General features: G+C 48.1%; 4 protein-coding genes across 4 annotated transcripts; 1 reads left to right on the top strand and 3 right to left on the bottom strand.

The window, feature by feature from the left end:
* Window positions 1-280: 280 nt before the first annotated feature.
* Window positions 281-2,383, bottom strand: ube2c (ubiquitin-conjugating enzyme E2C). Its single transcript, XM_047339243.1, has 5 exons — window positions 1,829-2,383; window positions 1,663-1,749; window positions 970-1,174; window positions 808-867; window positions 281-430 (listed from the first exon to the last, which is right to left on the bottom strand). Exons 1-5 carry the CDS (start codon window positions 1,838-1,840, stop codon window positions 393-395), a joined length of 402 nt encoding a protein of 133 aa, XP_047195199.1. The 5' UTR covers window positions 1,841-2,383; the 3' UTR covers window positions 281-392.
* A 2,473-nt stretch (window positions 2,384-4,856) lies between these two features.
* Window positions 4,857-7,624, top strand: polr2j (RNA polymerase II subunit J). The gene is made up of 3 exons (XM_035151280.2): window positions 4,857-4,999; window positions 6,756-6,864; window positions 7,436-7,624. The coding sequence occupies exons 1-3, from the start codon at window positions 4,857-4,859 to the stop codon at window positions 7,535-7,537; spliced, it is 354 nt and encodes a 117-aa protein (XP_035007171.1). The 3' UTR covers window positions 7,538-7,624.
* A 578-nt stretch (window positions 7,625-8,202) lies between these two features.
* On the bottom strand, window positions 8,203-14,712 carry LOC118104410 (deoxynucleotidyltransferase terminal-interacting protein 1). Its single transcript, XM_035151269.1, has 13 exons — window positions 14,450-14,712; window positions 12,439-12,509; window positions 12,238-12,334; window positions 11,947-12,045; window positions 11,768-11,827; window positions 11,631-11,687; window positions 10,475-10,536; window positions 10,356-10,398; window positions 10,130-10,188; window positions 9,680-9,740; window positions 9,514-9,585; window positions 8,523-8,578; window positions 8,203-8,427 (listed from the first exon to the last, which is right to left on the bottom strand). The coding sequence occupies exons 1-13, from the start codon at window positions 14,522-14,524 to the stop codon at window positions 8,319-8,321; spliced, it is 921 nt and encodes a 306-aa protein (XP_035007160.1). The 5' UTR covers window positions 14,525-14,712; the 3' UTR covers window positions 8,203-8,318.
* A 664-nt stretch (window positions 14,713-15,376) lies between these two features.
* Window positions 15,377-26,108, bottom strand: pcif1 (phosphorylated CTD interacting factor 1). The gene is made up of 16 exons (XM_035151268.2): window positions 25,981-26,108; window positions 21,877-22,031; window positions 20,985-21,109; window positions 20,741-20,866; window positions 20,372-20,505; window positions 20,138-20,292; window positions 19,688-19,835; window positions 19,528-19,611; window positions 19,347-19,446; window positions 19,001-19,160; window positions 18,750-18,919; window positions 18,495-18,581; window positions 18,212-18,396; window positions 18,037-18,130; window positions 17,784-17,959; window positions 15,377-16,968 (listed from the first exon to the last, which is right to left on the bottom strand). Exons 2-16 carry the CDS (start codon window positions 22,001-22,003, stop codon window positions 16,641-16,643), a joined length of 2,199 nt encoding a protein of 732 aa, XP_035007159.1. The 5' UTR covers window positions 22,004-22,031; window positions 25,981-26,108; the 3' UTR covers window positions 15,377-16,640.
* Between the last annotated feature and the right edge of the window lie 243 nt (window positions 26,109-26,351).

Here is a 26,351-nt window from a genome sequence, read left to right as displayed (position 1 = left end):
TAAGGTCACGTGACCTGGTGACGATTTGCAGCGCTGGATGAAATCGGGCAAAGATTGTAACAAGCATGCTGTGCTCGGACCAGCATGCATCACGTTCAGTCAGCGCTGCATCAAGTCCAACGCTTCAGACTTCATCTGAACAGCTGATCCAGCTACTTCACCTGGGGGCTGATGGGAGATGTAGTTCTTTTGCCCCAGAACTGATTATTTTCTGTTACATAGATGTTTTAATTTATCACTTTAAGACACTGAAAATTCAAACAAAAGAGTTGTCATAGTGTTGAATTAAGAACTTTATTTAACATAAAAATACTGTACAAACAGACGTAACAGACAGAAAGAGAGGGAGATGAAGAAGAGGAGGAGGAGGAAGAAGAAGATGTGGAGCTGCTTCACTTCTGGAAGGTCGAATGTAGATGAGCTTTAAAGGCTGAAAGAGACAAACAGAGTTAGAACTACAGTTCCCATCAGCCCCTGCTGCCAGAGCTTACAGCTGATCAATGATAAATAACCAATGACTTTGAACTGAACCAGAAAGCTACAGATCATTGACTGTTTCTTGATTGGGAAAGGATTTGATCAATAAACAAAACTAATCAATAAGAATTTAACAAGAAGTTAAATGTGTCAAATCAATTAATCAAAGTTTTTCATGATTTTCCTTCTTTATGTGAACATTATTATCAAATATAATTGATCATTATTATGAGATGACTCCTCCCTTTGAACTTTCTCCACAGAAACACAAACGTCACTGAAAAGTGTGTCGTTCATTATTGTGTAGTTCTGTGCAAGAGTGTCTCTCACCTTCTTGATCGTCCCACAGTTCGGCTGCCGTCGGGTTTAAAGGAGACTCGTTGTTTGGTTCTGAAACACAACCACACACACGTCATTGTGACATCACTTCCTGAAGTCCTCAGCCCAGTATAATGTTGACCAGTCAACCCAGCTTCTATATTTTGACAGTACCTCCCAGCAGGCTCTGGATGGACAGGAGAATGGAGCGCACGTCGTACAGCGCCGACCACTTTTCCTTCAGGATGTCAAGACAGATGAATCCGTTCTCGTCCACGTTGGGATGAAAACACGGCGTCACAAACTTCACACGAGGAGCCTGGTACGGATAACCGGCGGGAAAATCCAGAGACAGGCGGTACCTGAGGCCCTCGTACACCTGAGACAGACAAGTGACCAGAGAGAGACAGAGACAGGTCATGACAGCATGGTACACCTGAGAGACACACAGGTCAGAGAGAGGAGAGAGAGACAGAGAGAGAGAGAGAGAGAGAGAGAGACAGACACACAGAGAGACGGGTCAGAGAGAGAGAGAGAGAGAGAGACACAGAGAGAGAGAGAGAGAGAGAGAGAGACACAGAGAGACAGTCAGAGAGAGAGAGAGAGAGAGAGAGAGAGACACAGAGAGAGAGAGAGAGAGAGAGAGAGACACAGAGAGACAGGTAGAGAGAGAGAGAGAGAGAGAGAGAGAGACACAGAGAGACGGGCGGAGAGAGAGAGAGAGAGACAGAGATAGGTCATCACAGCATGGTACACTGAGAGGCGACACAGGTCAGAAACAGAGAGAGAGAGAGAGAGACAGGTCAGTGGAGTGTGTGTGTGTGTGTGTGTGTGTGTGTGTGTGTGTGTGTGTGTGTGTGGACGTACCGTCCCCTGAGCTCCGTTGATGGTTCCGACCCATTTAAAAAGATTATCTGATTCTGGAAACGCTGAGATCCCCTTATCACCGGACATCTGTCAGACAGGTACATGATGTCAGAGAGACAGGTCGCTTGACAATGATGACATCATCAGATATGAAAGAAAAACTCACCATCAGAGTCATGAGCTCCTGCTGCAGCCTACACACACACACACACACACGCACACGCACACACACGTTACAGATCAGACCTTATTGAAGTGACCCAGGACCTGGTCCAGACCTGGATCAGAACAGAACCAGCAGAACAGACAGAACCAAGAGGCGAGTTAAGCATTACGTTAGTCACTTCAAAATAAAAGCGACCTTCCTGTAGGACCACACATTTGTACAGTCTGAATGAAATAATTAACAAGTCAACTATTTAATGAACCGATTAATGAGAATACAGAAAATGTGTTGAACATGACCATGAAACTATTAATGAGACAATTGACACTTAATTATAAATAATTGGATTTCCTAATATTGTCAGAGTGAGACTGAGGTGGTGTCATTGTTAAGAAGTAATTCTTCTTTACAAAGTTTATTCAGTTGTTTTGAGAAATCATTAATTTGTGAAGTCTCAATTTTCTCATTAACTGTTTCATGTTGAGTCATAATGTTTTTATCATAAATCTAATTTATTATTCATCATTACTTCAACTCATTAGTTCCCTGGTGCGTTCACAGACTGAACACATACCACAACACAGTAATGTAGGGAAGTGCAAGAAACAAAGCTAAGAAGAAATGATGGTTCTGCATCAAAGCAGTTTTTATTTTGACACCGAATCTTTTCATGGTGTAGCGCTGCCGCTTCAGAGCGGCTGTGGAGGAAGCTGCACCCGCTGCGGGGTCCATGTTCTGAGAGGCCATGATGGAGTGATCCGGTTCCTGCTGGACAGAGACAAAGACCGGGTCAGAGCCGGACACACACCGCGCTCACTGCTCCGATCCCCGGTAGTCAGCAGCGAAACGTTAGTAACCGGATGGATCAGTAAACACTATTCCCTCTGAACTGTCCATCTGAGCCCGGTGTCTCTTAACGGACGGTCCGGTGTCTCTTAACGGACGGTCCGGTGTCTCTTAACGATGTCCGGGGCCCCGGTGTCTTAACAGTCGGTTATGGCTGGAGTGTCTTTAACAACGGTCCGGTGTCTCTTAACAATCGGTCCGGTGTCTCCTGTAACGGATGGTCTTCGATGTCCTTAACGACCAGTCGGTGCTCTTAACGACCGGTCCGGTGTCTCTTAACGACCAGTCCGGTGTCTCTTAACGCCGGGGGTCTCTTAACGACGAGTCCGTATTCGACCAGTCGGTGTCTCTTAACGACCAGTCCGGTGTCTCTTAACCACCGGTCCGGTGTCTCTTAACGGACAGTCCGGTGTCTCTTAACGACCGGTCCGGTGTCTCTTAACGGACGGTCGGTGTCTCTTAACGGACGGTCCGGTGTCTCTTGACGGTCCGGTGTCTCTTAACGGACGGTCCGGTTGTCGCGGTCCGTGTCTCTTAACGGACGGTCGTCTCTTCGAGTCCGGTGTCTCTTAACGACCAGTCCGGTGTCTCTTAACGGCGCCAGGCCTTTGTCTCTTAACGGACGGTCCGGTGTCTAACGGAACGACCAGTCGGATGTCAGTGTCTAACGGAGGTCCGGTGTCTTCGACCAGGGTCCGGTGTCTCTTAACGACCAGTCCGGGTCTCTTAACGGACGGTCCGGTGTCTCTTAACGGACGCTCGGAGTCTCTTAACGGACGGTCCGGTGTCTCTTGACGGACGGTCCGTGTCTCTTACCCAGTCCGCGCCACGACGAGTCGGTGTCTCTTAACGGACGGTCCGGTGTCTCTTAACGGACGGTCCGGTGTCTCTTAACGACCAGTCCGGTGTCTCTTAACGACCAGTCCGGTGTCTCTTAACGACCGGTCCGGTGTCTCTTAACGAACGGTCCGGTGTCTCTTAACGGACGGTCCGGTGTCTCTTAACGACGGTCCGGTGTCTCTTAACGGACGGTCCGGTGTCTCTTAACGGACGGTCCGGTGTCTCTTAAGGACGGTCCGGTGTCTCTTAACGGACGGTCCGGTGTCTCTTAACGGACGGTCCGGTGTCTCTTAACGGACGGTCCGGTGTCTCTTAACGACCGGTCCGGTGTCTCTTAACGGACGGTCCGTGTCTCTTAACGGACGGTCGGTGTCTCTTAACGGACGGTCCGGTGTCTCTTAACGGAAAGTGCTAACGGATCCGCTGAATTCGCATGTTAGCATCTGATTTCAGCTTTAGCTTCAAGCTAGCAGCAGGCTACCTGAGCGTTAGCTTCGCTATTAGCCTGTTTACCACTGACGTCACACAGCGGACACACGCAACACTTCCTCGCGTTTACACCCGCACGGATCCCGGTTGAATCCCGGTTGAATCCGGTGCTTAAATCCGGTGTTTAACCCTGGTGGAACCGCGGGGACTCACCGTGTCCGGGAGTCCGGGTCCAAGCTGCGTCTGCCGGATTCAAACCAAGCACTCTGCCGCCCCCCGGTTTAAACTGACGCTCCGTCACAGACGCAGCCAATCAGCGCCAGACTTTTAAAAACAAACCACCTCCTGCTGACCAATGAGAAGAGTGAGAACGATGGGAACCGCGCTGTTATTGGACAGGAGGAACTTCCGTAACGTGACATCACAGAGTGGAAACAAAAGAAAAAATAAACAGATTTCACCTTTTATGTGTAATTATTTATTAAAAGTAATTATATTGGATTATATTGAATCATATTTCATAATATTTAATTGATAAAACTTTACATTTTACCCTAAATTTATTCTCGCATTTACGAGTATTTACTTTATTTTACTTTCACAAACATTTCTGTGATATTTCATGTTTCCAGATTTCATTTATTATTTCACTTTATTTTCTTACATTAGGTCAGAGGTGAAAAGAGAAAAATAAATACACACTTGAATATGAAATATAAAATATGTTCATAAACTAAAACACGAACCATCTGTTATTGCTCATCAGCTGGTTGGCTCCTGTCCGCATGGGGGCGCTCCTCACCTGGACTCTGACAACAGAAGAAGACGAAGGCGCCGGAAGTCGTGATGTTATTTTGAAGTCGGCTCGTAGTTTCTTTATTTCCAGTCTGTGGTCGTTTCTGCCTCAGACAAGATGAACGCGCCTCCCGCCTTCGAGTCGTTTCTGCTGTTCGAAGGAGAGAAGAAGATCAGCATCAGTAAAGACACGAAGGTTCCCAACGCGTGTCTGTTCACCCTGAACAAAGAGGACCACACACTGGGCAACATCATCCGAGCGTGAGAGGCTACACAGCATGCTAACAGGAAGCTACAGACACAGCTAACAGAGGCTACACACCATGCTAACAGGAGGCTACAGACACAGCTAACAGAGGCTACACAGCATGCTAACAGGAAGCTACAGACACAGCTAACAGAGGCTACACACCATGCTAACAGGAGGCTACAGACACAGCTAACAGAGGCTACACACCATGCTAACAGGAGGCTACAGACACAGCTAACAGAGGCTACACACCATGCTAACAGGAGGCTACAGACACAGCTAACAGAGGCTACACACCATGCTAACAGGAGGCTACAGACACAGATAACAGAGGCTACACACCATGCTAACAGGAGGCTACAGACACAGCTAACAGGAGGCTACAGACACAGCTAACAGGAGGCTACAGACACAGCTAACAGAGGCTACACACCATGCTAACAGGAGGCTACAGACACAGCTAACAGGAGGCTACAGACACAGCTAACAGGAGGCTACAGACACAGCTAACAGAAGCTACACACCATGCTAACAGGAGGCTACAGACACAGCTAACAGGAGGCTACAGACACAGCTAACAGGAGGCTACAGACACAGCTAACAGGAGGCTACAGACACAGCTAACAGAGGCTACACACCATGCTAACAGGAAGCTACAGACACAGCTAACAGAGGCTACACACCATGCTAACAGGAGGCTACAGACACAGCTAACAGAGGCTACACACCATGCTAACAGGAGGCTACAGTCACAGCTAATGAGAGGCTATACACCATGCTAACAGGAGGCTACAGTCACAGCTAATGAGAGGCTACACACCATGCTAACAGGAAGCTACAGACACAGCTAACAGAGGCTACACACCATGCTAACAGGAGGCTACAGACACAGCTAACAGAGGCTACAGTCACAGCTAATGAGAGGCTACACACCATGCTAACAGGAGGCTACAGTCACAGCTAATGAGAGGCTACACACCATGCTAACAGGAAGCTACAGACACAGCTAACAGAGGCTACACACCATGCTAACAGGAGGCTACAGTCACAGCTAACAGGAGGCTACAGTCACAGCTAATGAGAGGCTACACACCATGCTAACAGGAGGCTACAGTCACAGCTAATGAGAGGCTACACACCATGCTAACAGGAGGCTACAGTCACAGCTAACAGAGGCTACAGTCACAGCTAATGAGAGGCTACACACCATGCTAACAGGAGGCTACAGTCATAGCTAATGAGAGGCTACACACCATGCTAACAGGAGGCTACACACACAGCTAACAGAGGCTACACACCATGCTAACAGGAGGCTACAGTCACAGCTAATGAGAGGCTACACACCATGCTAACAGGATGCTACAGTCACAGCTAATGAGAGGCTACACACCATGCTAACAGGAGGCTACAGTCACAGCTAATGAGAGGCTACACACGATGCTAACAGGAGGCTACAGTCACAGCTAATCAGATGCTACACATATGCTAACAGGATGCTACAGTCACAGCTAACAGAGGCTACACACAATGCTAACAGGAGGCTACAGTCACAGCTAATCAGATGCTACACACATGCTAACAGGATGCCACACAGAGGCCTGAGAGAGGGCTCAGTACTAGTTTTCACCTTTTATTGTGAAAGGTTCTAATTGAGTCCTGACAGGAAGTGCTCTAAAACTATTTTTATAATGAAACATCAGATTTGATGTAAAGCTCTTTTTATACATTGGATACAAACCTGCTCATGTTGGTTTGTTTGTTTTCCAGTCAGCTGTTGAAGGATCCTCAGGTTCTGTTCGCTGGTTATAAGGTTCCTCATCCTCTAGAACACAAGATCGTCATCAGAGTCCAGACCACACCTGACTACAGTCCACAGGTAACACACACACACCTGACTACAGTCCACAGGTAACACACACACCTGACTACAGTCCACAGGTAACACACACACACCTGACTACAGTCCACAGGTAACACACACACCTGACTACAGTCCACAGGTAACACACACACCTGACTACAGTCCACAGGTAACACACACACACACCTGACTACAGTCCACAGGTAACACACACACCTGACTACAGTCCACAGGTAACACACACACACACACACCTGACTACAGTCCACAGGTAACACACACACACCTCTGACTACAGTCCACAGGTAACACACACACACACCTGACTACAGTCCACAGGTAACACACACACACACACACCTGACTACAGTCCACAGGTAACACACACCTGACTACAGTCCACAGGTAACACACACACCTGACGACAGTCCACAGGTAACACACACACACACACCTGACGACAGTCCACAGGTAACACACACACACACACACCTGACTACAGTCCACAGGTAACACACACACACACACACACTTTGATAGGTCGAGGTGTTTTATTAACAGGAAATGATTTTCGTTGTTTTGACAGGAAGCGTTTACAAACGCCATCACAGATCTGATCAGCGAGCTGTCTCTTCTGGAGGAACGCTTCCGAGTCGCCATCAAAGATAAGCAGGAAGGGATTGAGTGATGCCGCCCCCCCACAATGCCACTACCTGCCTATGTTTATTTTTATAAATAAAGTCTGTGATGTCACAACCTTGTGAATGAGACTCAACCTTCTGCTCAGTTGAGATGATTTTAGATTTAAACATTAGTAGATTCTTCAGGAATCAGTTCTGGATCATGATTAGATACACGTTCCTGTAGATACATGCTGCACAACATCAGGAGAATATGTCCCCTTCTCAGGTTCTGGTTCTGGTCCAGTCTCTGGTCATCTCAGGCCTATAGACTACTGCCCCCCCCTCCTGGCAAGTCTACCTGCTGCTGCCACCCGACCTCTGCAGCTCATCCAGAAACCAGCAGCTCCACTGGTCTTTAACCTGAGTTCACTCCGCTCCTTCACTGGTTACCAGTGGCTGCATCCGTTTCAAAACACTAGTACTTGGTACCGTGCTGTGACCGGATCGGGTCCAGTCTACATCCAGGACATGGTCAAACCTCACACCCAGTCCGTCCACGTCGCTCTGCATCGGCCAATCAGCTGCTCCCTCACTGCGAGGGACAGCTGTCACTCAACAACATCAGGACTGTTTCCTGTCCTGGCTCCTAAACGGTGGAACCAGCTCCACATGGACATCAGGACACAAAGCACTTTAGCAGCACTAAATGTAATGTAATGAAAAACACGTCTTCTGGTCAGAAAGTTTTATTAATTTTTGTTAAAAAACAGTATAAATGAAAGGATAGAAGGAGCCAATCAGGGCAGAGAATGTGAATCACATGATTGCTCTCTGATGGGGTGGAGGTCAGAGGTCAGCATCTCTCTGAGCCTCCATGGCTCTCTTCATCTTGTCAATCATCCACGAAGGAACTGAGAACGGCTTCATCTCGTCCATCCTGACGTCAGGACAGTCCCTACACACACACACACACACACACACACAGTTACCGTGGTAACAACAGGGGTGGGGGCAAACCTGTAGAGCTGGTTACCATGGAGACAGACTCACTTGTACTCGTCGCTGCGGGACAGATCCTGGATGTCTTCTTCGATCAGCAGGTAGGCCTGAACACAAACAGCAGTGGTGCCTTCAGGTGCAGTCGTACAGGTGGAAACTAAAGCTGCTTTCAGACCTGCATTGAACTCTGCATTGAGGCCGTATTTTCGAGTGAGAGGCATCAGACTTTGTCAAGAGTGTCTCACGTCAGCCCCCGAGTAAAAACTGCATCGTGTCCGAATGAGCCGATGTGAGGACAGCAGGACTGTGTATTAGTAAAGTAACGTCATCTACCCCTCTGCAGGAGGAGGGGCCATGGTATCCAGGTCCCGCCCATACACTCTCATCAACCCTGAGTCAGTGTCAGCTGTCAATCATGATGTCTCAGCCTGTTTTTATATCATCAAATAACTGATAAAATCCTAACTAACCAGAAACACTTTAACAAACATCAGTGAGATAACGACCTGAAATGACAGAAACATCTTTACAAACATTTATTTAATGTCTACTTTGATTCTTTAGTTTGGTTCATGTCCCATCTGCTAACATGGAGGAGGAGGGTTTATGAAGTAACTGCAGACAGCCACTTGGGGGCGATCAAGATGATTTGCGAGCTGTTTTGTCATCCATCTTTATTAACAGAGTGAGACAATCACTTAAAGGGATAGTTCACTGAAATGAAACCTCCCTCATCATCTCCTCAGCACTCTGATGGGGGAGTAACTAGTGACTGATTCTTCAGACGTAATAAAACATAACCTGCCTCCATCCTGCTGCTGTGACGTCATCAAGTGACCACACGCCCCCACTTTCATATTCAACTGGGAATGACGTCATTTACACAAAGTGTTTAGACTCAATGTCTCTGATGTCTCCTACGAGGTGCGTTCATGGACCCTCGGACACATCGTGTGGCTAAGTCCGTTAGCATCTCCACGTCCGGAGGAGGAGATTTAATAAAACTAATCCTGAACCGACTCTGACCTGAAGATTTTCTCACCATCTTTCCTCCTGTCGCTCTCATGTGATGTCGCTCTGCCAACCACTGCTTATCCTGTGCATCTGCAGCAAACTGACACACACACACACACAGTTCAGGATTCTCTGCTCAGATTAGATTTTTGGAGATGTACCATCAACGCTGGAGGTGAGTGTGCGTTTGTTACCTTGAACAGGTCGGAGTGTTTGATGTAGATTCGTCCTCTGGTCCCGCCCATCCCCAGCGCCCTGCACAGTGACATCAGTGTCAGGTGACCTTTCACCTCTTGATCAGCTGATAAAACTTTTTTTACGACATGTTTATTATTTTATAAACAACAGACATTAGAAACCTTCAGTAACTCTTTTATAATAGCAGAAGAATTTCTAATTAACAGTTTATCTCTCTCAATCATCAGCTGATTGTCAACAGGAAGCTCAACTTCCCAATACCACAACACAGAGCACTTTTAATTTGAAAAGACAGATACAGCATATACAATCACACATCCACACCCACTGAGGTCAGAGGAAACATTAAAAGAGGACAGAGGTGATCAACAGCACCACCTGGTGTCTGGACTGACCCTCACATACAAACATGTAAATAGCATGTACTGGACATGTTGTAGACTCACTTGTTTGCTCTGGAGCCAAGAACAAACGTGCTGCTATCATTGAGTCTGGACGGATCCCACTGAAATACAAAGACACTGGATCATTACACAACGATGTGATAGAGTTTGGTCCAGGTCCCATCTGCTAACCTGGAGAATGCCGGGGTTTATGACCTATACTGCAGCCAGCCACCAGAGGGCTGTCGACCATGTGTATCTTCAGAGCTGATGTCAGGTGTGATCTCACCTTCGGTCCTTCTCTCTTGATGGAATCAGGCTTCGGCTTCGCTCTGAGGACAAAAGGTCAAAGGTCGTCAGGTGAGATGATCTACCTGGACACTGATGATGTCACTGTCAGGTACTCACTGAGAGGTGAAGGTCAGAGGTCGATCAGACGAGACGAGCGCGGCACTGGGACGGGTTTTTCTCTGAGGACACAAAATAATCAGTTACTCACACAATCGATTCCTTCACCTGTCTCACACCTGTCCGACAGTATCTCACAACTGTCTCACACCTGTCCGACAGTATCTCACAACTGTCTCACACCTGTATCTCATACAACTGTCTCACACCTGTCCACCTGTATCTCATACAACTGTCTCACACCTGTATCTCATACAACTGTCTCACACCAGTATCTCATACAACTGTCTCACACCTGTCCCACAGTATCTCATACAACTGTCTCACACCTGTCCACCTGTATCTCATACAACTGTCTCACACCTGTATCTCATACAACTGTCTCACACCAGTATCTCATACAACTGTCTCACACCTGTCCCACAGTATCTCATACAACTGTCTCACACCTGTATCTCATACAACTGTCTCACACCAGTATCTCATACAACTGTCTCACACCTGTCCCACAGTATCTCATACAACTGTCTCACACCTGTCCACCTGTATCTCATACAACTGTCTCACACCTATATCTCATACAACTGTCTCACACCTGTCCACCTGTATCTCATACAACTGTCTCACACCTGTATCTCATACAACTGTCTCACACCTGTCCCACAGTATCTCATACAACTGTCTCAGACCTGTATCTCATACAACTGTCTCACACCTGTCCACCTGTATCTCATACAACTGTCTCACACCTGTATCTCATACAACTGTCTCACACCTGTCCACCTGTATCTCATACAACTGTCTCACACCTGTATCTCATACAACTGTCTCACACCTGTATCTCATACAACTGTCTCACACCTGTCCCATAGTATCTCATACAACTGTCTCACACCTGTCCCATAGTATCTCATACAACTGTCTCACACCTGTATCTCATACAACTGTCTCACACCTGTCCCATAGTATCTCATACAACTGTCTCACACCTGTATCTCATACAACTGTCTCACACCTGTCCCATAGTATCTCATACAACTGTCTCACACCTGTATCTCATACAACTGTCTCACACCTGTCCGACTGTACCTCATACACCTGAGCACATCAGTGTTTAGAGTCTGAGCCAACAGTCAGAGGTCAGAGGTCACACTACCTTCTTGAGCAGGGGACTTCCTCTTTGACTGCAGTCGTCGTCAGCAGGTCTGGTTCTCTGTCAAGAATCAAAACAAGAAGAAGAATCAGGTTGTTACTGTGGCTAATGATCTGATTGGTCAGTTTGAAGGCTCCTACCTTGATTGCGATCTCTGACCGAACTTTCTTCACCTCCCCCTCTGGAAAGAGCTGTTTGGCCTGGTGATGTCATCAGAGGAAACCATGGTAACCACAGAGAGAGACAGGTGAGTACAGTTGGTCACATGACCTTCAGGGTCACATGACCTTCAGGGTCAGATGACAGTAAATTAGCTTACATGTTCTAGAACGTTCCTGCAGGCCTCTTTGATCAGCTGATCAGTCTGAACGTCATCACCTACATTCACCTTCACGTTCTGAGCAGCTTTCTCAAAGAACTGAAACACAAACACGTAAAAATATACACAAACACATTAAAAGCAATACAACATTGTGATGTATTTATGTATTGTGATAATAAGTTATAACAGCTGTATTTATATATTGTAATGATAAGTTATAGCAGTTCACACCTGCTCAGGTGTCACATGTCACGGAGAAAAACACATTGAATTATTTTGACCTCTGACCTTCTGGTACTTCCTGAACACAGCCATGATGTCATCATTGAAGCTGGGCTGAAGCACCGCCCTCAACAGGTCCATGGACACCTGAGGATCTGTGTAGCTACACACACACACACACACACACACACACACACACACACTAGGTTTATCTCTGGTGTTATGTAAAGTATAATATACTATTAACCATTATAAACCAGTACTGACCTGACAGTCATGTGCGAGCGTCGTCCTCGTCTGTGAATCTGTCTGTGTTTGATCATCACGTTCCACGGTTTCTGAAAATAAAGAGAACATAACAGTTACCGTAACCCGAACATGATGACCAGTTAACATGATGACCAGTTAAGACGATGACCAGTTAAGATGGTGACCAGTTAAGATGGTGACCAGTTAAGATGATGACCAGTTAACATGACCAGTTAAGATGATGACCTTTTAACATGGTGACCAGTTAAGATGGTGACCAGTTAACATGATGACCAGTTAAGATGATCACCAGTTAAGATGATCACCAGTTAACATGGTGACCAGTTAACATGATGACCAGTTAAGATGGTGACCAGTTAAGATGATCACCAGTTAAGATGATGACCAGTTAACATGATGACCAGTTAACATGGTGACCAGTTAACATGGTGACCAGTTAAGATGATCACCAGTTAACATGGTGACCAGTTAACATGATGACCAGTTAAGATGATCACCAGTTAACATGGTGACCAGTTAACATGATGACCAGTTAACATGATGACCAGTTAACATAGTGACCAGTTAACATGGTGACCAGTTAAGATGGTGACCAGTTAACATGATGACCAGTTAAAATGGTGACCAGTTAAGATGATGACCATTTAACCTAGTGACCAGTAAACATGGTGACTAGTTAAGATGACGACCAGTTAACATGACGACCAGTTAACATGATGACCAGTTAAGATGGTGACCAGTTAACATGATGACCAGTTAACATAATGACCAGTTAAGATGATGACCAGTAAACATGGTGACTAGTTAACATGGTGACCAGTTAACATGATGACCAGTTAAGATGGTGACCAGTTAACATGATGACCAGTTAACATGGTGACCAGTTAACATGATGACCAGTTAACATGATGACCAGTTAAGATGATGACCAGTTAACATGATGACCAGTTAAGATGATGACCAGTTAACCTAGTGACCAGTTAACATGATGACCAGTTAACATGATGACCAGTTAAGATGATGACCAGTTAACATGATGACCAGTTAACATGATGACCAGTTAACCTAGTGACCAGTTAACATGATGACCAGTTAACATGATGACCAGTAAACATGGTGACCAGTTAACATGGTGACCAGTTAACATGATGACCAGTTAAGATGATGACCAGTTAACATAGTGACCAGTTAACATGATGACCAGTTAACATGATGACCAGTAAACATGGTGACCAGTTAACATGGTGACCAGTTAACATGATGACCAGTAAACATGGTGACCAGTTAACATGATGACCAGTTAACATGATGACCAGTAAACATGGTGACCAGTTAACATGGTGACCAGTTAACATGATGACCAGTTAACATGATGACCAGTTAACATGGTGACCAGTCAACATGGTGACCAGTTAACATGATGACCAGTTAACCTAGTGACCAGTTAACATGATGACCAGTTAACATGGTGACCAGTAAACATGATGACCAGTTAACATGATGACCAGTTAACCTAGTGACCAGTTAACATGATGACCAGTTAACATGGTGACCAGTTAAGATGATGACCAGTTAACATAGTGACCAGTTAACATGGTGACCAGTTAACATGGTGACCAGTTAACATGATGACCAGTTAAGATGATGACCAGTTAACATAGTGACCAGTTAACATGGTGACCAGTTAACATGGTGACCAGTTAAGATGATGACCAGTTAACATGGTGACCAGTTAACCTAGTGACCAGTTAACATGGTGACCAGTTAACATGGTGACCAGTTAAGATGATGACCAGTAAACATGGTGACTAGTTAACATGATGTTTCTCGGTGACGCTGAACTATCGCGACATTTAGCTAGTGGTTTCTTTTAGCTAAGCTTAGCTTGTAGCTGCAGTGAAACCTGAGCAGATCACATGAGTTTGTTAAAAGTTCAAACAACTGAATCAAAAGGGTTAGCATTGCGCTAAGCTAACCCGCTAACCCGCTAACCCCCGGCAGCTCTCACCGGGGTCTGCTCCAGCTGCTCCTGTCCGTCCTGCTGCAGCCAGTCCCGGCCTCCCTCGCTGCGGTGGGCTCCCATGGAGGAAGGTTTGTGATCCGGGTCTAACTGAGCTAACTCTGCTAGTGTGAGCTAACCACAGCTAAAGCTAACTCTGTTAGCACAGAGCTGAGTGACAGATGATCGATAATCAATGATCCGCTGATCAACGTCTGATCCAGGAAATAACGTTCACTTCCGCTGTGAAGCTACAGCTTCTGCAGCGCATCCGGTGTCATTTCAAAGTAAAAGCCCCACCTACACCGATCTAAAAACAAGCTTTATTTTGAAATGTCAGGATTTGTTTATTGGGTTGATACACGGAAGTGACGAGTTCTCTGAAAAGTATAAATACGAAGCTGTGATATTGTGATGAAAAGTGATGTTTAAATGTTAAACGTCACTGATTCAGTTTAAATTCTGACACTAGTGTTATCGTCAGTCATCTGGGTTCTCGTGAGAACGTGTACTGTAGTAAAAACACCCGGTCTGCATCTCTGGTTGAATATATTTCTATATTTCAGTCTAAGGAGGACGAGGGACAGACTTCATTTACACAAGTCCAGTCTCCATCCTCACGTCATCAGAGAACCACAAACACGTTAACTAAAGACAAACAAACTGGAGAACAATTATTCATCAGTCAGGAAAGTAATCATCAGAATCTTTAGTTTGAATCACCTGAAAATATGTAACTCTCACGGGAGACAACGTTTAATTCAATTTGAGTTTTAATGAAAAAATATAATCTTATTTTAACATGTGACAAACATCTTAAATGTTTTATCACGTGAAAACTTGAATTAAATCAAATCAATTGTTTTTGTCATAAAACAAAACTATTTTATTAAACATTAAGAAAATCAGAAAATGAAGAGAAACATCACACGTGTCAAAGGTCGTCACAGGATTTTATCTCAAAATTACAAGAGCGTTAATATTGTGATCCAATTAATTCATTAGTTACAAGAAAATGTCTCCAGTTTGTTTTCATCATTATGATGTTCACAGTCCAGCGTTAGCCTAGCTTATCAGTCAGCTTAGCTCAAAGGACCGCTCAGTCAGAGACTGGGAGGAAACATTCAGGATCACAAGCGTCATTCAGAGTCCAAAGATTCATGCACCAAGGACAAAAAGAAGTATATAAAAATATGCGGAAGCATTTCCTGTTTGACGTCGGCGTCACGTTTCCCACTGTTCAGCGTTGCCGTCGCTCAAACACGTTTTCTTTTACACACAAACATTTTCTTCTTCTTCACTTTGGTTCAGAACTTTGTCAAACAGGAAACAGTTAATCTCTTTAAAAAACCTTAAATTAAATTAAAAAAAACAGACAAGGAAAAGAACATAAACAGTTTCACTGTACAGTATCTACACGGTGACAGACGTCTGATCGGACCGCCCATCGGCCAATCAGAGGAGCTGTCCCACACTCCCTCAGGAAGTGATGGGACCTCTGACGAGGCAGGAAGGTAGCGTCCTTCTCTCAGCGCCCTCACCGACCAGTCCGAATCCCAGTTCTGACTCCGCCTCCTTCCACCAGTTAATATGACCTCACTCTGGATGCTCCTGCCGGCTGAATACTCAGTCTCCCACAATGCGCCCTGGCACTGATTGGCCAGAAGATCATGAGGAGGCAGGGCCTGAAGCGGGTCGCTGCTGGATTCTGTCCAATAGAAACGATAGCTGCCTTGTCAACCAATCACCAAGCCCAGTCGGTGAGGGGACCAATGAGAAGTCCTCTGGCCCAGAGGAGAAGTGACAACACAGATGACATCACAGGTGAATGAAGAGGTTTTTCTGCTGGAGCTCAAACACGTCGCTGCTCACTAATTTAACTCTGCTCTCATTGGTTGCCTTCCTACGGCACCATGTCCCGACTTGAACCCAAAGCTCCAGATTCTGTGATATCAGCCTCGACCAATCAGAACAGCTGGAGTGGACAGGGCTGAAACAGACCACAGGGATGATGGTGAGTCGACGGTACAATTAAAGGTTAAGGTATCAGCGTGGCTCTTTGCCCCCGGCTGGCAGCCGCCACAGAACTGCATGATGGGTATGTTGAGAGAAGCTGAGGGTGAGCTACAGGTGCTGGTGAGGGACAATCTGAACAGACAACAAGGGGAGGGGCCAGGACTACACTACAAGCCCCGCCCCTCTACACGGCAGCCATCTTGTCCTGAGGACTACTGCTGCTACTGCTGCTACTGTTGTCGTTGTTGTTGTTGTTGTTGTTGTCATGGCTCCCTGGTGACGTCACACTGCTCTGCGTCCTATCAGAGGCCTTGGGGGTGGAGTCTTTGTCTCCTGGAGCAACGTTGGCAGGGCCTGGAGAAGACAGGGAGGAGGGGCGAGCGGAGGAGGGGCGGTACGCCTTCGTCAGCTCTGCCAGACGCTCCGGAGTTGGAGCCCACTTCACAAAACCTGCGTTATTCTGAAGGAAGAGAACCGCAGTACCGTGGACCGCCCTGTACGACATCTCCTCCCTAACAACACAAGGAGTGGAGTATTAATGTAGTACTGTGTAGTATTTACAAAACCGTGTAGTATCAGTGTAAACTTAGTACACAAAGTGTAGTATCAGTGTAAACTTAGTACACACAGTGTAGTATCAGTGTAGACTTAGTACACAGTGTAGTTCCAGTGTAAACTTAGTATACACAGTGTAGTATCAGTGTAGACTTAGTACACAGTGTAGTATCAGTGTTAACTTAGTACACACAGTGTAGTATCAGTGTAGACTTAGTACACACAGTGTAGTATCAGTGTTAACTTAGTACACACAGTGTAGTATCAGTGTAAACTTAGTACACAAAGTGTAGTATCAGTGTAAACTTAGTACACACAGTGTAGTATCAGTGTAGACTTAGTACACAGTGTAGTTCCAGTGTAGACTTTGTACACAGTGTATTATCAGTGTTAACTTAGTACACACAGGGTAGTATCAGTGTAGACTAAGTACACAGTGTAGTATCAGTGTAGACTTAGTACACACAGTGTAGTATCAGTGTAGACTAAGTACACAGTGTAGTATCAGTGTAGACTTAGTACACACAGTGTAGTATCAGTGTAGACTAAGTACACAGTGTAGTATCAGTGTTAACTTAGTACACACGTGTAGTATCAGTGTAAACTTAGTACACAAAGTGTAGTATCAGTGTAAACTTAGTACACAAAGTGTAGTTCCAGTGTAGACTTTGTACACAGTGTAGTATCAGTGCACACCGTCTAGTATCAGTACACAGTGTTGTATCAGTGTAGTATTAGTACAGTATTAGTACACATAGTGTAGTATTAGTACCTATTGCAGATGTGCTGACTCCCAGATCGATACTCATGCTCGTAGGCGGGGACACTCAGCTGATGACGGAGGAATCGACTTCCCTCCATGCGAGTCAGAGCCGGGGTCACGGGGTCACGCCACTCAGGAACAAAGACGATGAAGGACAGAGGCTCCGAGGACTGATCCAGAAGGTCCTGACGGAGACAGACCATCAGTCAGCAGCACATTCAGGACCAGTACAGACCACTACAGACCAGGATGCTACACTGACCTCGAAGTGTGTCACCATTGCATCCATCATCTCTTCACAGAACGGAGGGTTGGCTTCAAACGAGCCACTGACTGGAGAGAAGGACAGGAAGGGCCTGAAAACACACACTCAGTTACTCACACGGTGTCGACAAACCGCCCGCCGCAGTCCCACAGCTCACAGATTTCCGTCTCACCCTCTAGATCCAAAGAAGCCGTCAATATCGGGGAAAGCCGAGGAGAACTGTTTGAAGTAGCAGTTGAGCGGAGAGGCGAAGCACTCGAAGGAAACACCAAACTGTCGGTTCAAGGCTTCAAACACTGCCACCGGCAGTGCCCCCTGCAGGCCTGTCCCCTCATTAGCACCGCTGCCAAACATCTCCTGGACACACAAACACACCTAGTTAACCACTGAGCTCCGACACCCGCTGTCAGCTGGCAGAAACTCGAAGCTGATTGGTTGACAGAGAGTCAGCTGACCTGGTATCTCTTCAGGAGGCACCAGACTCTGGACAGAAACTTCTCAAAGCGAGGATCGTCAATACAGCTGTACCTGTACAACAGCTCCTGTAACCATGGTAACCACAGAGCCAGAGAGACAGATGTTTCCAGGTTAGTGTCGCCCTCTGCTGGTGAACAGTGAAATTGACTTCACATGTTTCACATTAAAACTTCCTGGAGGACTTTTAATGTTAAACATTTGCAGGAAGTCATGGTAATAGCAGTGGCACTGACCAGTTTGCTGAAGTGACCTCTGTTGACCTTGACCATCTCTCCCCTGAAACGCAAACACGCCACGTCGTTTTCAAAGTGCAGTTCCACCCGGGGGAGCGGCGGCGAGGCGATTGCCAGACGCACAGGGTAACAGTAGACAAGCCGCGACTGCTGAGGGGACGCACACGCCTCTAAAAACACACAAACCAACACACATGTATAAGTAACACAGCACAAGACCTAACTGTGTGTGTGTGTGTGTGTGTGTGTACCTGTAGGTGGCTCCTGCAGCAGACTCAGGTGTGTGTGTCTCAGGCGGCGGCTGTACTCTGCAGACAGCTGATAGATCTTAGAGCAAATTCCTTCGACGGAGTCTTTGGCGACGGCGGTAACGTGAGGACCACACTGCTGCCTCAGGTGTTCCAGACGATCCTACACACACACACACACACACACACACACACACACACACACACACACACACACAGTTATCAGCTAAAAAATATTCAACTTTGACCCGGGCTGCTCTTATGAAACATCTTGATAAAGGTTTACAGAGTAAATTCAAAGGAGTTCAAAGGTCAGCCGGCAGTGAAAACAGCCAAGGTCAACTGTTACCATGTAGTCCTCTTTGCTGGCGGAGTGATCTCGACGCAGCCAGCTCATGGTGTCTTCAGCGTTCCACTTCACCACCTTCCTGCTCTCTGGACTCGCATTCCTGGACAGGTCAGAGGTCACAAGTCACAGCTCCCTCAACACCAACCCACCTTTCAGTTGATGACCTCATATTGTGACCTACCTAGAGTCGATCATCTTCTTGGCAGCCTCAGCGTATTTGAACAGCAGCTTGCGAGCTTCTTCTTTGTACTTAATACGAGACAACCTGAAAAGTGAGACAGGCAGGAGGTGAGACAGGTGGTGAGAAAAACAGATTGACAGACAGGCAGGCAGGCAGGTACCTGATGGGGATGTCGTTCATGACCTCTCTGAACATGGACGGGGAGATGATGGGGTCACAGTCACTCGGCAGTAAAGGGTCATGACCTTTGTCAATCGTTTTCCTCTCCAGTAGCCAACGATTAAACGACTCGCGAGGAGGATCAATACCTGAACAGACAGCGGGAGAGAGAGCGTGAGACAGACAGATGTTTAACTCTTGAATCAGCTGTATGGAGGGCTACTCAACCTCAGCTGATCTCGCTGTTCATGTTAAACTAAAGCTGATTTCAGACTGAACTGTTCTGAATGCGAGTCAGTTAATCCGGACATGTTCCTGTTGTTGTGAACGAGGCTGACCCGTATAATCTCCTGCTGCTGCTTCACATGTGGAACACAAACTGACCAGACACTATTTAAACAGCCTTACAGTGTTTCACTGACTCTGTGCCAGACGGTCAGTTTCTCTCTACCTTCTCTCTGGTGACACAGCTCGTGGTAGTGTTGTCTCAGCTTCGTGACGAGCTGAGCTCGCTGCAGCTCGATTTCAGGATGAGGGGGCAGGTGATTGGCGGAGGGGTGCTCTCTGATCACAGCGTTGGTTTGGATGTCCAGATCCCAGTAGATCCTGAAGACGACAACAATGTTAAAGTAAATCCACAGGATGTCAAGAGATGCAAAAAGAAAGGTGCGGCTTCAGCACTCACACAGCTGGTCTGTAGGGGGCGGGGGCAAGACTTAGAGTTGCGGGTGTAGCTGATTGGGCCTGTTTGTCCTCAGGGGCAGAGCTCCAGGGTTTGAGCCCGGGGGTGCTGGGAGAGATGGGCGTGGTGGGCTCCACCTGGAAACAGACGACACAGTTTCCCATAATCCACTGCACACTGTGACCCATTTACAGGGCGACAGTTCAGACCACAAGAACAAATCACCTCCTGTCGCTTGTACAAATTCAGCTGTGAACTGTTTGAGGAAGCTCATGCTAACGTCACAGTGAAGTAACAGACGGCGACTAGTTGTCCTCCACCTCAGAGGAATCTGAATCCCCTTTAGTGAGCACTCAGATGGGCTGTTCTTACCTTAGCTCGTTTAAGGCTGTTGGGCCCCGCCCCCTGCTCCTCAGAGCTCCTCCTCTTCCTCTGACCATTACCATGGTTACTGTCCCCACCTTCTGCTGGAGCCGCATTCAGACCTAAAGGATCGGACTGCAGACAAACAGGTATATACTATGGTCAGTTCATATATAAAATATAATCTAGAGAATCCAATGATTACTGTGTGTAAACAGGAAATGATGTCAGATGACAAGCAAACTTTACTCACAATGACGTCATGCTGACCGAGCACCGGCACCTCCCACAGGCTCTGATTGGTGAACCTGTTAAAATAATATGGTCGGTTCTCCCTCCGAGACCAACACTTAGACCATCCAGCCTGGACCAGCTCATCTGAGAGACAGACAGGTCAGAGAGAGAGAGACAGGTCAGAGAGAGAGAGCAACACTTAGACCATCCAGCCTGGACCAGCTCATCTGAGAGACAGACAGGTCAGAGAGAGAGAGACAGGTCAGAGAGAGAGAGACCAACACTTAGACCATCCAGCCTGGACCAGCTCATCTGAGAGACAGACAGGTCAGAGAGAGAGAGACAGGTCAGAGAGAGAGAGCAACACTTAGACCATCCAGCCTGGACCAGCTCATCTGAGAGACAGACAGGTCAGAGAGAGAGACAGGTCAGAGAGAGAGAGCAACACTTAGACCATCCAGCCTGGACCAGCTCATCTGAGAGACAGACAGGTCGAGAGACAGACAGGTCGAGAGAGAGAGAGAGAGAGAGAGAGAGAGAGAGAGAGAGAGAGAGAGGAGAGAGAGAGACAGGTCAGAGAGACAGACAGGTCAGAGAGAGAGACCAACACTTAGACCATCAAGACTGGACCAGCTATCTGAGAGACAGACGGGTGACACAGACAGACAGGGGACACAGACAGACCGACAGGGGAGACAGACAGACAGGGGACACAGACAGACAGACAGACAGGGGACACAGACAGACAGACAGACAGGGGACACAGACAGACCGACAGGTGACACAGACAGACAGGGGACACAGACAGACAGACAGGGGACACAGACAGACAGGTGACGCAGACAGACAGGTGACACAGACAGACAGACAGGGGACACAGACAGACAGGGGACACAGACAGACAGGTGTACCTGGCAGCTCAGGTGGTTTGGACGTTGTGGACGGAGACAGGGGCGGTCCCTGTGAGGAGGTGGAGCCAGAGGGAGACAGAATTATGGTTGCCTCCCCCTTCACTGATGCCTGGCTGTCATTGGACATCTCAGCTGCTCGTCAGAATGACATCAACCTGTCTCGACAGGAAGAGACACTGTTACTTTCAAAATAAAACACAGGTGAAATACTCTGTCACTGGTCGATGTCATGTGACAGTGATGTCGCCTGTAGTCATGTGAGAAAGTGATGTCACCAATAAATTATAATAAATGTGACACTGAGGGGTCACATGACACGTGATGCAATTATTCCTCTCTCTCTGTCTGTCTGTCTGTCTGTCTCTCTCTCTCTCTCTCTCTCTCCTGTCTGACTCCCCTGTCTCTTCTCCTCTCTCTCTCTCTCTCTCTCTCTCTCTCTCTCTCTCTCTCTCTCTCCTGTCTGACTCACCTGTCTGTCTCTCTCTCTCCTGTCTGACTCACCTCTCTCTCTCTCTCTCTGTCTGACTCACCTGTCTGTCTCTCTCTCTCCTGTCTGACTCACCTGTCTGTCTCTCTCTCCTGTCTGACTCCCTGCTCTCTCTCTCTCTCTCTCTCCTGTCTGACTCACCTGTCTCTCTCTCTCTCTCCTGTCTGACTCACCTGTCTCTCTCTCTCTCTCTCTCTCTCTCTCCTGTCTGACTCACCTGTCTCTCTCTCTCTCTCCTGTCTGACTCACCCTCTCTCTCTCTCTCTCTCCTGTCTGACTCCCCTGTCTCTCTCTCTCTCTCTCTCACCTGTCTCCGCCTCGCTACTGTCTCCTCCTGTCTCTCCCTCTCTCCTGTCTGACTAACCTGTCTCTCTCTCTCTCCTGTCTGACTCACCTGTCTCTCTCTCTCTCTCTCTCTCCTGTCTGACTCACCTGTCTGTCTCTCTCTCTCCTGTCTGACTCACCTCTCTCTCTCTCTCTCCTGTCTGACTCCCTGTCTCTCTCTCTCTCTCTCTCCCCTGTCTCCGCCTCGCTACTGTCTCCCTCCTGTCTCTCCCTCTCTCCTGTCTGACTAACCTGTCTCTCTCTCTCCTGTCTGACTCACCTGTCTCTCTCTCTCTCTCTCTCTCACCTGTCTCCCCCTCGCTACTGTCTCCCTCCTGTCTCTCCCTCTCTCCTGTCTGACTAACCTGTCTCTCTCTCTCCTGTCTGACTCACCTGTCTCTCTCTCTCTCCCCTCCTGTCTCTCTCTCTCACCTGTCTCTCTCCCTCTCCTGTCTCTCTCTCTCTCCCTCACACCTCCCTCTCTCCTGTCTGACTCAGCTGTCTCTCTCTCTCCTGTCTGGCTCACCTGTCTCTCCCTCGCTCCTGTCTCCCTCCTGTCTCTCCCTCTCTCGTGTCTGACTCACCTGTCTCTCCCTCTCTCCTGTTTGACTCACCTGTCTCTCCCTCTCTCCTGTCTGACTCACCTGTCTCTCTCTCTCTCTCTCCTGTTTGACTCACCTGTCTCTCTCTCATTACTGACTCACCTGTCTCTCTCTCTCTCTCTCTCTCTCTCCTGTTTGACTCACCTGTCTCTCCCTCATTACTGACTCACCTGTCTCTCCCTCTCTCCTGTTTGACTCACCTGTCTCTCCCTCTCTCCTGTTTGACTCACCTGTCTCTCTCTCTCTCTCTCTCTCTCTCCTGTTTGACTCACCTGTCTCTCTCTCATTACTGACTCACCTGTCTCTCTCTCTCTCTCTCTCCTGTTTGACTCACCTGTCTCTCCCTCATTACTGACTCACCTGTCTCTCCCTCTCTCCTGTTTGACTCACCTGTCTCCCCCTGTCTCACCTGTCTCTCTCTTCTGTCTGACTCACCTGTATCTCCCTCTCTCACCTGTCTCTCTCCCTCCCTCTCTCCTGTCTGACTCACCTGTCTCTCCCTTGTTCCTGTCTGACTCACCTGTCTCTCCCTTGTTCCTGTCTGACTCACCTGTCTCTCTCTCATTTCTGACTCACCTGTCTCACCCTCTCTTCTGTCTGACTCACCTGTCTCTCCCTCGTTCCTGTCTGACTCACCTGTCTCTCTCTCATTTATGACTCACCCTCTCTCCTGTCTGACTCACCTGTCTCTCCTGTTTGACTCACCTGTCTCTCTCTCATTACTGACTCACTGGTCTCCCCCTCTCACCTGTCTGACTCACCCGTATCCCCCTCTCTCACCTGTCTTTCTCTCCTGTCTGACTCACCTGTCTCTCCCTCGTTCCTGTCTGACTCACCTGTCTCTCTCTCATTTCTGACTCACCGGTCTCCCCCTCTCACCTGTATCTCCCTCTCTCCCCGTCTTCTCTCTCCCTCTCTCCTGTCTGACTCACCTGCATCTCTCTCTCTCCCCCTCTCACCTGTATCTCCCTCTCTCTCTCTCTCTCTCCCCTCTCACCTGTCTGACTCACCTGTATCTCCCTCTCTCTCTCTCTCTCTCTCTCTCTCCCTGACTCACCTGTATCTCCCTCTCTCACCCGTCTCTCTCTCCCCTCTCCCTTCTCACCTGTCTCTCTCACCGTCTCCCTCTCTCCTGTCTCTCTCTCCTGACTCACGGTCTCCCCTCTCACCTGTCTGACTCACCCGTCTCCCCCTCTCTCTCTCCCCTGACTCACCTGTATCTCCCTCTCTCACCCGTCTCTCTCTCTCCCCTCTCTCTCTCTCTCCCCCTCTCTCTCTCCCCTGACTCACCTGTATCTCCCTCTCTCACCCGTCTCTCTCTCTCTCTCTCCCCCTCTCTCCTGTCTGACTCACCTGCATCTCCCTCTCTCACCCGTCTCTCTCCCCCTCTCACCTGTCTCTCACCCGTCTCCCCCTCTCTCTCTCCCTGACTCACCTGTATCTCCCTCTCTCACCCGTCTCTCTCTCTCTCTCTCCCCCTCTCTCCTGTCTGACTCACCTGCATCTCCCTCTCTCACCCGTCTCTCTCTCTCTCTCTCTCTCTCTCTCTCCCCTCTCTCCTCCCTGACTCACCTGTATCTCCCTCTCTCACCCGTCTCTCTCTCTCTCTCTCCCTCTCTCCTGTCTGACTCACCTGTATCTCCCTCTCTCACCCGTCTCTCTCTCTCTCTCTCTCCCCTCTCACCTGTCTGACTCACCTGTATCTCCCTCTCTCACCCGTCTCTCTCTCTCTCTCTCCCTCTCTCCTGTCTGACTCACCTGCATCTCCCTCTCTCACCCGTCTCTCTCTCTCTCTCTCTCTCTCTCCCCTCTCACCTGTCTGACTCACCTGCATCTCCCTCTCTCACCCGTCTCTCTCCCTCTCACCCGTCTGTCTGAAATCAGCTGCACAGTAAACATTTGATCACATTCATTTTAATTCATTGTCCTTTCAGCACAAACATGAACTAGTTAAACTGTTGTGGTTGAAAAGATGAATAATAAAGTTTATAAATATGTTAGTGATAGTCTCACTGGTTTGTGACGTCATATGACGTGTTACTTTACGGTAAACGCTGTTTAACGTGACGGAGGAAAACGAAGCAGCAGTTCACCATGGCCGCCTGAGTGTGGCGCTAAAGAGACGATACGACAGTTTAAATCTGATGATCAGCTGTTTGGATTCTGTTTGTTTACATGATCGATGCGTTAATAAGACATTTCATGTTTCCTCGTGTTGACGCTGGAACGCAGACACGAGCGCCATGGTTACACGCATGCGCGTGTCAGTCTGTCGGGACAAGGGGGGGGGGGACAAAAGGCTGCGGCTGCTCCTCGGGAGCCCGCGCTCACAGCTCGACCCCGCGGCGGCAGCTCTCGGTCCACAGCCGCGTCAAAGTGCGCTGAAGCGGGTCAAACACACCGAGCGGCCGCGGGGCCGCCGCCAGCTCCGCCGCTAACGGTCATTTATCGGTCATTTAACGGCCATTTCGCGCGGCCCGCTCGGAGCGACAGCTGTTGTTTAGGCGCCACTTCTCTCACAAGATGGCGGACACGCCCCTGCCACAGAGCGCCGCGTCCTGCACAACGTTTCTGCTCCGCTCCGCGGACCGAGCCGCTCGGAGCTCCGCTAAGCCGCTTCATCGGAAGGCCCGCACCTTCCGCCGCACATGGCTGCGGTCGGAACGGCTCTACCGGGCCCCCTGCCCTTACCTTGGCCGGTTAAGTTGCGAAGAGTTGTGGGTTCTGCGCGTTTGTTTCGGGTCCTCCGCTCCGCTCCCTCCCCGCCTGCTCAGACATCTTTACAGGGACCCGGGCTGAGCTAGTGCGCATGCGCGGCTGGTTCTCTGCTTCCTGTTGTGAAGTGTCCTGTTGTCGCCGCCATGTTGGGCAGGTCAACGGTTAAAGGGAAAGTTCACTTTAAAATAAACTTCATCATCTCCTAAGCACTACGAGGGGGGGGGATCTCGGGAGTCTCAGGATTAAACAGCGTGAGAGCAGAATCCAAAACAACTGAAGTAACTGGTGACAGATTCAGACGTAATAAAACATAACCTGCCTCCGGACTCCTCCTGTGGTGACAT

Source organism: Hippoglossus stenolepis, chromosome 3 (genome assembly GCF_022539355.2).
Source record: "Hippoglossus stenolepis isolate QCI-W04-F060 chromosome 3, HSTE1.2, whole genome shotgun sequence".
NCBI lineage: Eukaryota > Metazoa > Chordata > Actinopteri > Pleuronectiformes > Pleuronectidae > Hippoglossus > Hippoglossus stenolepis.
Note: the sequence above shows the minus strand (reverse complement) of the source record. Positions and strands in the feature narration are given on the sequence as shown.